The sequence below is a fragment of the Alligator mississippiensis genome, chromosome 8 (assembly GCF_030867095.1).
Source record: "Alligator mississippiensis isolate rAllMis1 chromosome 8, rAllMis1, whole genome shotgun sequence".
NCBI lineage: Eukaryota > Metazoa > Chordata > Crocodylia > Alligatoridae > Alligator > Alligator mississippiensis.
Window position 1 is genome coordinate 35,503,920 of NC_081831.1, and position 14,159 is coordinate 35,518,078.

The window sequence follows — 14,159 nt, forward strand, 5'->3', positions numbered from 1 at the left end:
TGAGAAGATGCCTTTTTGACCCACATAACTGACACCAGCCTGTCCCTTCAGCCTCTGCTGTTGTATTCACTCCTCCAATTCATTTCAAGCATAAAGTGCTACAGTCTAGCCTAGCACGTTCCTTCTGTGCAGGAGGCACTCTCACCAGATCAGGGGGAGCTGTATGAGACATGGCTGCCTGCTGTCAGCTGAAACACGGCTCCCTAAGGCATATTTCCTGCAAGAATCCAAAATTATCCCAAGTAAAGGAGTTGAAAAGTCCAGAGGGGTTTTTCTGTGGGTTTTTTTTTGGGGGGTGGGGGGTGGGGGGGGCAGGGTGGAAATCTAGCTTTTGAATGTGTTTTTATTACCATCTGCTTCGGGTGGAACTGTTTTCCTTCACTTGAGTTTTTTGAAATTCCTGATTCTGTCATCAGAGATATTGTTGAAAGGGTAACTGAGAATTGTTATTTGCTGGAAATAAAGTGATTTGGTAAATTATTATTTTTATAATGGTTTCAATTAATTTTTAATGAAAATGGTTAATATTGGCATAGCTTTTTCCAGAATTTTTTTTAAATGAAAAATTACTTTTTAAAAATGTGACTAGAAAAAAACCTTTATGCTCACAACAGTTTTGACCAGCTGCACTGCTGAATTATTTTGCTTGGCAGCTACACTGTCTTCTTTGCTCTATTTTGTAGCACTGATGCAGGCAGTAAAAGCCAAACAACCAGAACCTGGAGTGAAACTAAATTGAGGAGCTCCAGTTCTACTGAACACAGGTACAGTGCTTAAGTTATGTTGTTTGAACCATAATACATAGCAACTGAAACACACCACCAATGGGACTGGGTTTTCATCACGTTGATAGAAAATTTGCTTGTATGTGAGCCGCATGACTGCGGTACAGTGCAGTCATGAAACAATAAATTCCGTAGTCTGGTGGCTGTAACACTAAAGAGGGAACTGAGGAGGCATTTTATAATGTTATTAAAGAGTTAATGTTTTAATTTAAATGTCTCTGATATGAGTCTGTTTCAAGATAAGCTAAGTGGTAGCAAGTACCCAGAACACCCACACTGCAAACTAAAGCCAGTAAGGACTGTAGGTAGCCAGCAGCTCTGGACCTTGTTGCACAGTAATTTTGGGTGGCTTCTAGAGCTCTTAACCCCTGGATTGTCTGCACATTAACATCTTGAAGTGTCTTAAAGCAGTGGTTCTCAACCTTTTTCCTACCAGGACCTATTTGCAAAGATCCATGGCCAGACCCTCTTGGCCTTGCCGGTGTCTGACCCACTGCACCCCGGGCCATGCTGGCAGTACTGTAGCAAGGGAGGGGCAAGAAGGATGACTGCCCCAGGTGCCAAAGCGAAGGGGCGCCAACAGGCATTGCTCAGTTGGGGCGAGGCATGGGACAGAGTCACAAGCAGCTCATTTGGGGGGCAAGGGTGTGGGGCCCCTGCATGTATCCCCAGGCAAGCATGGGGGGCATGTGCCCCCCAGATTTGTGCATAGGGCGAGGGCAGGCTGCCACTGCAGGTTTGCCCCAGGCTCCAAACTTTCTTGCTATGTCACTATATGCTGGTGTCCCTCACTCCAGACCCCTGCCCCCCCAGCCCTGCCAGAGGGGCCCCTAGCTGCCCCATCCTACTCAGGCCAGAGCATGGTGGCTGTGGCAACTCTGGCTCATGTGAGCAGCAGTAGAGCAAGTCCAGCCCCAGCACAGGATGGAGGGAGAAGGAGGAGAGGCTTGTGGCACTCCCCTGCCCCGGTCTTAGGCTGGGGCTACTGCACGGGGCCAGGCAGCCTGGTCATGGCCCCTCCTACTGCCCCAGCAGCATCTTTGGGCCTCCCCACACCCGTTACCATAGGCACTGGCCCCAGTGATGCCAGCCTGGTCACACAACTCTCCCCCACCCCCTTCGCCCACTAGAAGGGGTAGGTGCCTTCCCACCACCCCCTGCCCTGCCGCAGCTCACAACCCTTTGAAATATTCTTGCGATCCACTTTTGGGCTGCAACCCATGGGTTGAGAAACGCTGTCTTAAAACACTTGTTTTGCAGTTCAAAGTTACATAACTCCAAGGCAGGGTTATCTCTAGATCTGCACAACCCAGCTCCTGTTCCATTGAGGTGTGGCCACTTCCCACAGATATGCTGACCAAGTTGAAGGTGTGACTGCTCCAAAACACTAAGCCATTCAACATTTGTGTGGCTCACAGCATCAGGTATAATGAGGCCCTCTGCTATTTAGGGCCTCAGTAAACAGCACCTGTCTCCTTCAGCTAAGAAGTCAGCACAAAAAAATGCAGTTTATGTCTCCTAAACTAAATGGGCTTTCATTTTAACCTGATCCCTGCACTGTGTATATCATAAACCTAATAAACTACTTCCTCCCCCCTGTCTTGCTCCAGCACCTGCTCTGACTGATTTGTATTGCATTTTACTTGCAGAAATGGTGAAGACAGACAGGCCCCTAATGAGAAGTCCTCAGCAGAAATCAGGTCTCAGTATGGGAAAAGGTAATGAGTTATGAAGGATAATCTGTGCTGCTTAACACAAAACATTCAGAACTAGCACCTGTCAGTGGTTGCTGGAGAGTCATGCACCCAGGCCATCCTTCATAATGGCTGAGTTGCACTTAATCAAGATTTTCTATTCCTTCCTCTTTCTCCCTCACAAGACCTCCTATTTGGCTTACTCTTTTCAGGACCTACTTAGTCTGATACAAAGCTTGCTGGTGGAAATAGTGAGAGTGCATCTGCCAATTACAGAGAGAAGAGGTGCTTAGAGCTTGAATTACTGTGGCTTCTTCCAGTGCTGATTCTGAATCCGTCTATCAAATAGATCAGGACTGTCCAACTTCTAAGCAACTGAGGGCTGAATACCCCATTGACTGAATCAGTGAGAGTCTCACATCGAGGAGCTGCTATTGGGTGAGCCATGGGCTCCCCCTAGGCTGCATGCTATGCGGACACCCCACCTTGCTGCACTGTACACCCTCCCCATTGCTGCATCATGAACACTCCCAGTCCCCCCAACTGCAACACATGCTTGCATGGCCCCAGGTTCACCCTCATCTACCCTGGCTGAAACACATTTTCACTTCCTGCCCGCTGGGGCAGGGGAAGGCAGTTAAAGCTGGAGGAGGGAAGGGGAGCCCAGAGTCTCCAGGTGTAATAAGCAATGGAGGAAGCAGGGGCCTGGCAGGATCCTGGGGGCTGCAACTTAATCCCATGTGGGCCACATACAACCTGCAGGTTTATCATAGCTGGACTGCCCTGAATGAGATAAAGGTTTCCCCTTATGTAGGTTTTGTATATGCAAATTCGTTTTTATGCAATGACCCCTTTTCTACCCAAAATTCGTTATATGCGAGGTAAATTCACTCTTTTGTGATTGGCAGCAGGTAAATTGGTGGGGGCAGTGGAAAGGGCCATGGGCGGGGTGGCAGATTTGAGGCCCCAGCCATGAGGGAGGGAGCAGAGCACAGGCAAGAACATGGGCTAGGGTGAGTTGGGCCTCAGTCTGGACCCCCCGCCAGTGATGAGGGAGGGAGTAAGGCTGGGGCTGGGGCAGGCACTGCACAGCCAGGGTGGGGTGTGGGACAGGGTGCACACAATGTTCCCTCTAATGTGTAGCGGTGTAAGGTATAAGGAGCGCGCCGCTTTGGTTCAGTCCTGTAAATAGTGTAACAAACATATGACCACTCAAATAGTAATTGAGTTCTGCTTAAGCACTCTTATGTATTGTTTGAATAAGCCTGATGGGGCTCTGCAATGTGTGTCAAGGACAGCAGCAAGGTATTGCATTTATGGGGTATTAGACATTCATGAACAGATTTAAGAGTTAAAATTGTCAGTTGTCACAAACAGCTAGAGGGTTTGGGTCTGATTCCCCTCACACAAAATCAGATACCAACATAACCTGAATACTTGAGTGTGTATTGATGAAGAAATTCCTATAGGTACTTACATGTTGAATTAAATAGCTTTACCCAAACATTGTGCCAAAGAAAAGTAAAATAAAGAAAGCACTAAAAGAGTTCTGTGCACCACTAGAAGTTATGTGAACTGCTTATATGCAATGGTTTCCTTCTATGGTGTTTATATGCCCATATTTTCTTTTCATCTGTGCCTTTGCAAATCAGCAGTGACTTAATTGAAAAATAGAAAATTACAGTGGTGTAAAACTTGTATGAGAGGGAAATCACATGCGGGGCTGGCCCATAATCTTTGGGGACCCCCTACAAAATGTAGTTCTGGGGACCCCCTGATCCTCCCCCAGGGCTGGGGCCAGGGCCAGAGCAGGAGCAGAGCCAGGAACTCCTCCCCCACTCAGCCGGTAGCTAAATTAATGTCCCGGCACACTGGAGGCAGCGGAGGCAGCAACAAGGTAAAAAAACAGCCGTGCAGTTCCCCAGTGCCACAAGGAGACAGTCTGCCCCTGCCCCATCCCCCATCCCCACCTCCGCCTTGCCTCAGCTTGGGGAGGAGCTGTTGCCTGAGTAAATGTCTGGTAAATGTCCCGCGCTAGCCCTGATGCCTCTGCCACCCTCTGCGCCCAGCTCCTCTCCGGGCTGGTGTGCAGCATTAAAAAGTTTTCAAATCATGCGCATACCTTGGAGGGAACCCCGGGTGTACAGCTCCTGCTGCTTCGGGCTGCTGCTGTGGCCAGAGGCCACACCAGGCTCTGCTCAGTGGGGGCTGGGATGGGCTATGCTTGGGGCAGGCAGTGGCACAGAGGGTGTGCACATGCACACGCAGGCGGGGGCACAAGGCACGCGCAGGTGAGGCAGAGGATGCGCACATGTGTGGGTGTGTGTGTGTTTGTAGGGCGAGTCCCACATACACCCCCATGATACACATGCACCCATACATCCCTTGCACTGCCATGCACGCAGACACTCACACCCCTCACACACCCCAGCCACCCTCCCCCACACACAATCCCCCACAAATCCCATACCCACCCACACCCCACATATCCACACACACATCTACATGCTTCCTCACCCCAGAAACCCACACACCTACAGCCCCCCACAAACCTATACCCTCCCCCCACAATATACAAGCGTCAGACTTCCTTTTAAGCTATTGTGTAATCACCTCTATGTATGCTACACAAACACGTGTAAACCAGGGCAAAAATATTTTTTGAAATGAAATTAATGAATGTTTTAGATGTTCACTTTTTAGAATATAATTTGATATTTTTCTGGTTCTGAGATGGCAAAACCCCTTAATGAAAGGTACTTCTGGTGTCAAAGGTAGACTTCAGATCTGGGCCTTGCTTCCTAAATTCAGTCTTCCTTTGCTCTGTTGAACTTAAATAACTGTAAGAACCTTGGACATACCAAATATATCTGTGACATCATGTCAGGTTAATTGTACCTCTCTTTGTAACTAGCTCTACCTGTGAAGAAAGTGTGAGCAGTGCCCCCCAATCAATGCCTCCAAGTGAAGAAAAGTTCACAGCTACTACATCTCTGACGAAAAGGTAGAGTTTAGACTACTTTGATATCTGTTTAGTGGGAATCCATAAATACATTTCTGTGTTTTGTTATTATAGCAAATGCACGATTGTAGAACACCCCTTGGGCACATCCAGATGTACGGGGATGTTTGGTTTCCCAAGGGACACATAGCAGCGGTGCACTTTCCAGCACAGCTACTTGTTCCCAGGGAACACCTGTGCCATGCACACTTTGGCGTGTGCCAAGTACTTGACTCATTGATATGGCTTCTCCCTTTAGGGGTGGTAGGGGAGGCTGGGGCGAGCACTGTTGGCCCCAGCAGCCTTACCTGGGGTCCTGGGGCTGCAGCCACAGCAATCCTGTTTTCAGAGCCTGGCTGGCAGCTGCAGTGTGGCTCCGGGTGGCCTGGCTCTGCTTGTTAGCAGAACATGCTGCCTGAGCCTGATCTGAGCCAAATTTTTTTCTGCTCTTTTTTAATTTTTGATCCCTGGATATCCAGGAGTCAGAAAAACCTGCAGAAAAATAAAAGGGCACAGGGCACGCTCAGGCAGCACACTCTTACAGCATGGAGAACAACAGACTGTCCGGTTTATGGTGCTACAAGCAAGTTTTGCAGTGCCACATACCACATTGACTGCGCTTGTCTGAATGTGCTTCTTGTGGTTATGGTCAGTTAACTCACTGGCTCAGTGACACAGCCATTCATTAAGGCTGTGCGAAGCTTTGGTCCCTGATTTGATTCAGTGGAGATTCAGCCTGATTCGGTGGCCGAATTCCCAAATCTGAATCTAATCAGAGGACCCTTTAATCTCTCCAAATTGAATCGGAGAGATTCAGCGATTCGAACATAGACGCAGCTTTAAATGTTTTTTGTATATACCTCTAGGTAGCAGGTGGCTCGTGAATGCTGTGATGCTGGGGCACATGGAGCATCCCACAGGAGCACAGGGGGGGTCCCCAGCACACTCGACAGCAGACCCGGAAGTGGCCCAGAAGCACTTTTGGTTCACTTCTGGGTCCGCCAGAGAGCGTGCTGGGGGCTCCCCCCCCCACACACCCCCTGGGCTCAGCGACTGGTGCCTCATGGGTCTAGGGAGCACCCAGGGTCCCCCCACGGCCGATCGCTGAGCAGGGGAGATGCTGGGAGCCGCCCCGCGTGCTCCCCAGTGGACCGGAAGTACTTCCGGTCCACTTCTGGGTTCCCCACTGAGCACGCAGGCCCCCCCTGAACTCCTGAGGTATGCTCTGTCTGCCCCAGCATTGCAATGTTCACAAGCCATGTCGGGTACCTCGTGGTATGTAGAAAAAACATTTAAAGCTGTGTCTGTCTGAATCGCTGATTCTCTGAATCAGCATCAAATCTTCAGATCTGGATTTGGCCAAATCGAATCTGGGACAGTAATCCAAATCAACTAATTGAATCGCTGTCCCCAATTCAGGTCGAATCTGAATCCAAATTGAATAGGGCCCGTTTCAAACACCCCTACCATTCATAACAGTTGAACCCTTTAGACTGTGAGCTGGTTCCCCAAAGGAAATAAGTTGAACTCAGTTGATCCCAGAAAGGATAAAGCCTGAGGGGAAAAATACACTATAGGGAACAATTGGCAAAGGGGGAAATGGACACAGTAACTTAAGTCTATGGTCTGGCAGAGTAGGCTATACTCTAGCATACCGTGACAGTTCTTTACTATACTCTTACTGTTATGAACAGTAGGGGTATGTGAAACGGGCCCTATTCAATTTGGATTTGGATACGGCCTGAATTGGGGACAGTGATTCAATTAGTTGATTCGGCTTACTGTCCCAGATTCGATTTGGCCAAATCCGAAGATTTGATGCTGATTCAGAGAATCAGAGATTCAGACGGATTATATTATCACACAAATATTATATGGTCAAGTCTTATTATGTTTCTGTTCCTAGTGATTACTTGGTTAAGGAGGAGCCTGATCTGATCTCCTGGGATGAATTGGTTACCAAAGCCACAACCTTTTCTGCAAGTCAAAGGTAGAGTCAGTGTAAAATGCCTGCAGTGAAATGAGCATTGTGCTTCTCGTGGAACATGTGCTCTGGAGCTTTCAGGAAATACAGGTCAATTGAAATGCTTCATGGAATTGCAAAAATGTCAATTAGATTTCATTTAGGAGGAAAATGGAATGGTCCATTATAACACTTCTGAAACAAAATACTGTAGCTTCTTTCCTTTGAAAATGTTTCCTTATTTTAATATAAAAAGTCAAAATTGAAACATTGTGAGCAAACCATTTTTTCACAGTTATCTTTCACAGAGAATGCATACATTTGTAGGATTTACTCCAAAACTAAAATAAATTTTGAAATCTAAAAGTCCTTCATTAAATAGATTTTCTGTTCTCCACATAACCTTAGCCTATTGCCTTACTCTGTCTATCAGGCTTTCCATTTAACTTGCCTTATGCCTATGTCGGATTCCCTCTAATGAAATATCATTCAAGTAAATCAGGCTTATTCCAACAATCTGGCGAGAGAGATGTAACCAGGATGGGGTTCTGACCTGGTTCTCAGTTGATGTACTGCTTAGAGCCCGCCCTTACCCAGGAAACATATTTGTAGCAGGGCAGTAAGGTGCCTGCTACTTGGAGCCGGGATAACTCCTCAGGTGTCGGTTGCTGTGGCAACTAGAGGGAACTAGTGACCCACACCTGCCTAGTCAGCTGACCAGAAGAGGTAGGACCTGGCTCCTATATAAATCACAGGCTGGAGGCCATGGAGGGAGTTCCCTGCTGGCAGCCAAGGGGGGAAGGAACCCTGCTGGAATGAGTAATGCGTAGAGACCAAACTGCAGGTATGGCCTGAGACTGGGGACAGATGAAGCAACTCTGGTGTGGCGAGAACAAGGTTGGAGCCAGATGGCTTAGATTTATGTTATAGCCCAGGGGCTTGTGTTATGTTTGTTGTTGTGACCGGCAGTTTGGGTGAGGCTAAGAGGGGATGGAGGAGGCCTCATAGGGGACCTGCAGCAACATGAGAACCCCAGTCCCCAAGAGAGAGGGGGCAGCAATTGCCAAGCGCCAGAGAGGGCACAGTGCGAGATGGGGCTGCGGAGGGCCCGAGCGCTAGAGAGGGCGTGGAGAGAGACTGAACAACGTCAGTTCCATCTGCGAGGCTTGGGGCGTGGGACAGGGGTGGTTGGAGCCACACATAGTCCATAAGGCTGGGGTGCACAGAACACCCAATACACGAATGGGACTAGTGATAACAGGAGAACTGTGGCCAAGAGGACGAAAGGCAGCCTCCATAAAATATATATGACATCAAAGTCGTGGTGGGCGAGAATTTGAGGGTGCTAGTCAGCAGCTTGGCATGGTAAGGAGGCGGCAAGGGAGAGCACAGCAACCCTGTCCGCCCTCCTGTTACAGTATTGTATTCAGAATTGTTGTTATGGGTGTTCTGTCGATACCTCTAAATGAAAGTGGTTTGTCACTGTTCTTCTTACCCTTTATGTAAGTTTGAATAAGCATCAGATGGGCATCAAACTTTTTATTTGTATATCATGTTTCATCAAGAAAGATCCCAAAGTAGTTTTATATGCCTGATTCTTCCTTGCTGAAGAAAGAGAAAGGAGGAAGGTTGCAGATTGCAGGCCCAGGCATAAACAGGGAGGATACCCCTGACCCAGAGGTGATGGATGAAATGTTGCCCTCCCCACAGATATACCTGTTCCTTTCTAGAAATATCTCTGATTTCCCTCTCCCCCACTCACACCTTAAAAGACTTGACTCATTTATATGGCTTCTCCTCTTAGGAGGAACAGCTATCAGGTCCCCCTTCAAGCCCTGTACTAAACTATTGCCTAGTAGAACCAATGTTTTCAGTATTTTCTTTTCCTTCCAGAACAGTGAAAAGCATTAACCCTTTACCAGCTCAGCCAGGGAGGGGCCAGCAATTCCCAACCAACTCTCTTGTTATTCCTAAAAGTTGTCTCTCTATCAAAACTGGTTTGTGAAGAAGCACATGATGGAAGCTTGCAATGAAAGTTTCTGTACTGTGGATAAACTGACTGTCAATTCTGCCTTCTTCACTCTTCACAAAATCACAACCTATTAAAATATAACCGTTTTATATTTATAAAATATAAAACAGTGAGCTGCTGGGAAGGGATGGCTTCCACCTCTCTCTGCTGGGAAGGAGGCTCTTCTCAGTCAGACTGGCTGATCTGCTCCACCAGGCTTTAAACTAAGCCTGCCGGGGGATGGGGGGACTATTGCCACTGCTGGCCCGCTGAGCAACCCTTGCAAAGCCAACAGGCCAACGCACTTAAGAGAGCTACCCCTGCCCCAGCCTTGGAACAAGCTATAGGCAAGTCAAGGGCCCCCCATTGGCGTGCCTGTATACCAATGCCAGGAGCTTGGGAATAAACAGGAGGAACTTGTCCTCCTGCTAAACGCAAATAAATACGATGTCATAGGGATAACGGAGACCTGGTGGGACTCCACCCATGACTGGGCCACAGGTATAGATGGCTATACCCTGTACGGGAGAGATCAAGTGGACAAAAGGGGCGGGGGTGTAGTTCTCTATGTCAAGGAAAGCTACGCATCCCTGCAAGCTGACATTGTTGCCCAGGGTGGACGACTGGAGACCCTCTGGGTTAAAATCCATGGGGAACATGGCACAGGGGACACAATGGTGGGAGTCTACTGCAGACCTCCTACCCAGGATCAAGACCTTGACCAGGAGTTCACCAGGGAATTGGCTGAGGCCACACGCTCCTGGTGCATGGTTGTCATGGGAGACTTCAACTACCCAGACATCTCATGGGAAGAGCACTTGGCCAAATCTGAGCGGTCACAAAGCTTTCTCTTGTGGGTGGATGAGCTCTATCTGATGCAGGAAGTCGATGGGCCGACGAGAGGTAAAGTGCTGCTTGACCTGGTACTGGCAAGAGGGGACGACCTAATCAATGACTTAATGATTGAAGGGAAGCTGGGTGACAGCAACCATGAGCTGATTACCTTCACCATCTGCCGTAAAGCTGGCAAGTCAGTGAGCAATACAGAAGTCCTCGACTTCAGGAAAGCTGACTTCAACAAGCTAAGGAGGCTTGTCAGTCAGGCGCTAAAGGGCCACAACCCAAGGGGGAGGGGAGTTCAGGATGAGTGGTTGCTCAATCCTGGATGCGCAAGCAAAGTCTATCCTGTCTCAGAGGAAAGGCAGCAAAAGGGCACAGCAGCCCCCTTGCCTCTTCAGGGAGCTAGCAGACCTCCTGCTGCATCTAAAAAGACAGACCTACAAAGGATGGAGGATGGGATCCACCACCAAGGAGGAATACACTGCTCTGGTCCAGACCTGCAGGGAGCAAACCAGGAAAGCCAAGGCTGCAATGGAACTCCAACTAGCTGCAAGTATCAAGGACAATAAAAAGTCCTTTTTTAGATATGTGGGGAGTCAGAAGAAAAGCAAGGGTAACATTGAACCCTTGCTAAACCAGATGGGACAACTGACAACCGGCACCCAGGAAAAAGCCAGCTTGTTAAATGGGCACTTTGCGTCGGTTTTTCACCAGTCCCAAGAGATGCCCTTGCCCATTATGGGACAGGGCAAGGTGAGGGAGATTCCTTACCCTCCATCAATGCTGACCTCATGAAGGAACACCTTGAGAGGCTGGATACCTTCAAGTCAGCCGGCCCTGACAGTTTACACCCCAGGGTACTCGAGGACCTGGCAAGCTTCATAGTTCAGCCCCTGGCATGGATCTTCGAGAGCTCCTGGTGCTCTGGTGAAGTGCCCAAAGATTGGAAGAAGGCCAATGTCATGCCTATCTTCAAGAAAGGGAGGAAAGTGGATCTGGCAAACTACAGGCCCATCAGCCTGACCTCTATCCCAGGGAAGTCTTGGAAAAGATTATCAAAGAGGCTATTCTTAACAGTCTGGCTGACAGCAGCATCCTGAGGGATAGCCAGCACGGATTTGTTGCAGGTAGGTCTTGCTTGACCAATCTTATTTCCTTTTACAACCAGGTGACTTATCACCTGGACAAGGGAGAAGAGATTGTCCTATATATTGACTTTAAAAAAGCCTTCGATCTGGTATCCCATGATCACCTCTTGGCAAAACTGGCTAACTGCGACCTTGGCCTCACCACGATTCATTGGCTGGGGAATTGGCTCCGTGGTTGGACCCAGAGGATGGTGGTTGACAGAAGTCAATTGTTGTGGTGCCCTGTGACCAGTGGGGTCCTTCAAGACTCTGTCCTAGGGTCTATACTATTTAACATCTTCATTGATGATGTAGACATTGGTGTCAGAAGTGAACTGGCCAAGTTCACCGATGACACCAAACTCTGGGGTAAAGTGTCCACACCTGAGGACAGGAGGGCAATCCAGGTTGACCTCAACAGTCTCAAGAAGTGGGCAAACAAGAACCTGATGGCATTTAACACCAAAAAATGCAAGGTTCTCCACCTTGGGAGGAAAAACCCGCAGCATGCTTATAGGCTCAGCAGTACTACACTGGCTAGCACTTCAGACGAAAGGGACTTGGGGGTCATGACTGACCACAAGATGAACATGAGCCTTCAATGTGATGCTGCAGCTAGTAAAGCAAGCAAAATGCTGGCTTGCATCCATAGATGCTTCTCAAGCAAGTCCCAGGATGTCATTCTCCCATTGTACTTGGTCTTGGTGAGGCCACAGCTGGAGTACTGCATCCAGTTTTGGGCTCCACAATTCAAAAAGGATGTGGAGAAGTTTGAGAGGGTGCAGAGGAGAGCCATGTGCATGATCAGAGGTCAGGAAAACAGACCTTATGATGAGAGGCTGAGAGCCATGGGACTCTTCAGCCTGGAAAAGTGCAGGCTCAGGGGTAATCTGGTGGCCACCTATAAGTTTATCAGGGGTGCTCACAAGGAATGTCTGTTCACCAGAGCGCCCCAAGGGATGACAAGGTCGAATGGTCCTAAACTCCTCCATGACCGTTTCAGGCTGAACGTAAGGAAGAACTTCTTTATTGTCCTAGCCCCCAATGTTTGTAATAGATTGTCACCGGAGGTGGTTCAAGCACCTACTTTGAACACCTTCAAGAGACATTTGGATGCTTATCTTGCTGGGATCCTATGACCCCAGCTGACTTCCTGCCCCTGGGGCAGGGGGCTGGACTTGATGATCTTCCGAGGTCCCTTCCAGCCCTAATGTCTATGAATCTATGAAAATAAACCAGACTCTCTTTACTTAGAAGAACTGATTACATAGCTGTCTTTGTATGTTTTTTACCCTATTCTTGAAGGTGAGCTTGTCTAATGATAGGAAGGTGAATGGGAGGCACAAAAACAAAGACTGAAGTCTCTTCATTCATTGTCACTTTTTTTTCCTATGATAGAAAGAAGGAAAGCATCCCCAGACCAACCGTGCATGACGAAAAACATGATCCCATTTCCTCTGACAAGAGGTAGCATTCCTTTGATGCCTCTGAATTGGGAGCAATCTCTTTAGTCGATATAAAGAATATGACAGATGGGTTCTTAACTTGAACAGCAGGAGAGGACCCTGACTCAGATATCCTCAGAGGTCCATTGTCATTTTAATTAGTAACCATGCCACAGAATTTCTTCCCTTGTGGAAAGCAGCTTTTAAAGAAGTGATATATTAAACCCCCTTCAGTTTTGAATTGTGCCAGTGCAACATTGCGGAATAGAGAATACTCTATTCTGTAAGGGATATTAGCTCAAAAGGATCGGGGAGGACAACATATGAATTTGATTTCCGTGCCAGTAACATTTAGTGATCTCTTTTCTTTCTCTCTGGTCTCACAGGCTTTGGATGGGCGGGGATGGGGGTGGCTATAACCACCTTAATTACAGCCTTCCATCTCCTTCCACGTTGTCACATCTTCACTTATCCCTTCCAGATCAATGTTTGTTATCTTCTCATTGTTGCCTTAATTACCTCTGGAAAATATAATCATGTCATCATAGCACTGTATAGCTCTGTGACAAATCTTGGAAGGCCTGATTTCTATTCTCATCTTTGTCGCAGATTCTCTGTGACCTTCGGGAAGTCACTTAGGGTAGTGCCGGATAGAAGTATCTGAAATAGCTCACTAGAAATGGTGTAGTCACATTAACATCATAGCACTAACTTACCCAGATGCTGCAATGTGCTTTGTAGACATATCCTTATTCTACTGTCTCAATTCACCATTTATTGAATAAGACTAATTATACTTCCCTACCATATGGGGCTGTTGTGAAGATAAATCCACTAGTGGCTGTGAAGCATTCTAGTACAATAATACTTGTATAGTCAGAGGGGAAGAACATTTGTGTCATGGAGCACAATTGAAGAAATGATTACCAAGGCAGGATATGGGGTACTGAGGAGCAGGAGGTCAAAACAAGCTATTTACTGATATGCTTTATTGCTTCCTACAGAGACCAAGCAATAAAACAGACAAATACAGTGTTGGACCAAAGACCTGAAGTTCCACACATTATCATCTCCCCTGAAATAAGCCAGAAGGAGTACAGAGCAGCTCCTTCACTGTGTGCATATCTGTAGGCGTAGAAACTAGGGTCTGTAGAATGCCCCAACATATTTGGAAATATCTTTGCTTGAATCCCCATACCCACTTCATACCACCACCTTCTGTCCCATCATTTCACAATATGTTATGGTCCTTCATCTCCTTTCCCATGCTGGCATTTGTCTCTTGGACTCGCA

General features: G+C 47.8%; 1 protein-coding gene across 15 annotated transcripts in view; it reads left to right on the top strand.

The window, feature by feature from the left end:
• The window catches only part of ZNF185 (zinc finger protein 185 with LIM domain), a 91,869-nt gene that overhangs the window by 44,222 nt on the left and 33,488 nt on the right, over positions 1-14,159 (top strand). For 14 of the 15 annotated variants that reach the window (XM_059732630.1, XM_019481893.2, XM_059732628.1 and 11 more), the window contains 4 exons: positions 684-764; positions 2,435-2,503; positions 5,394-5,483; positions 7,387-7,470. In XM_059732630.1, the coding sequence (XP_059588613.1) occupies positions 684-764; positions 2,435-2,503; positions 5,394-5,483; positions 7,387-7,470 (324 nt within the window). The remainder of the gene's footprint in view (positions 1-683; positions 765-2,434; positions 2,504-5,393; positions 5,484-7,386; positions 7,471-14,159) is intronic. The other variant, XM_059732626.1, reaches the window with a different exon arrangement.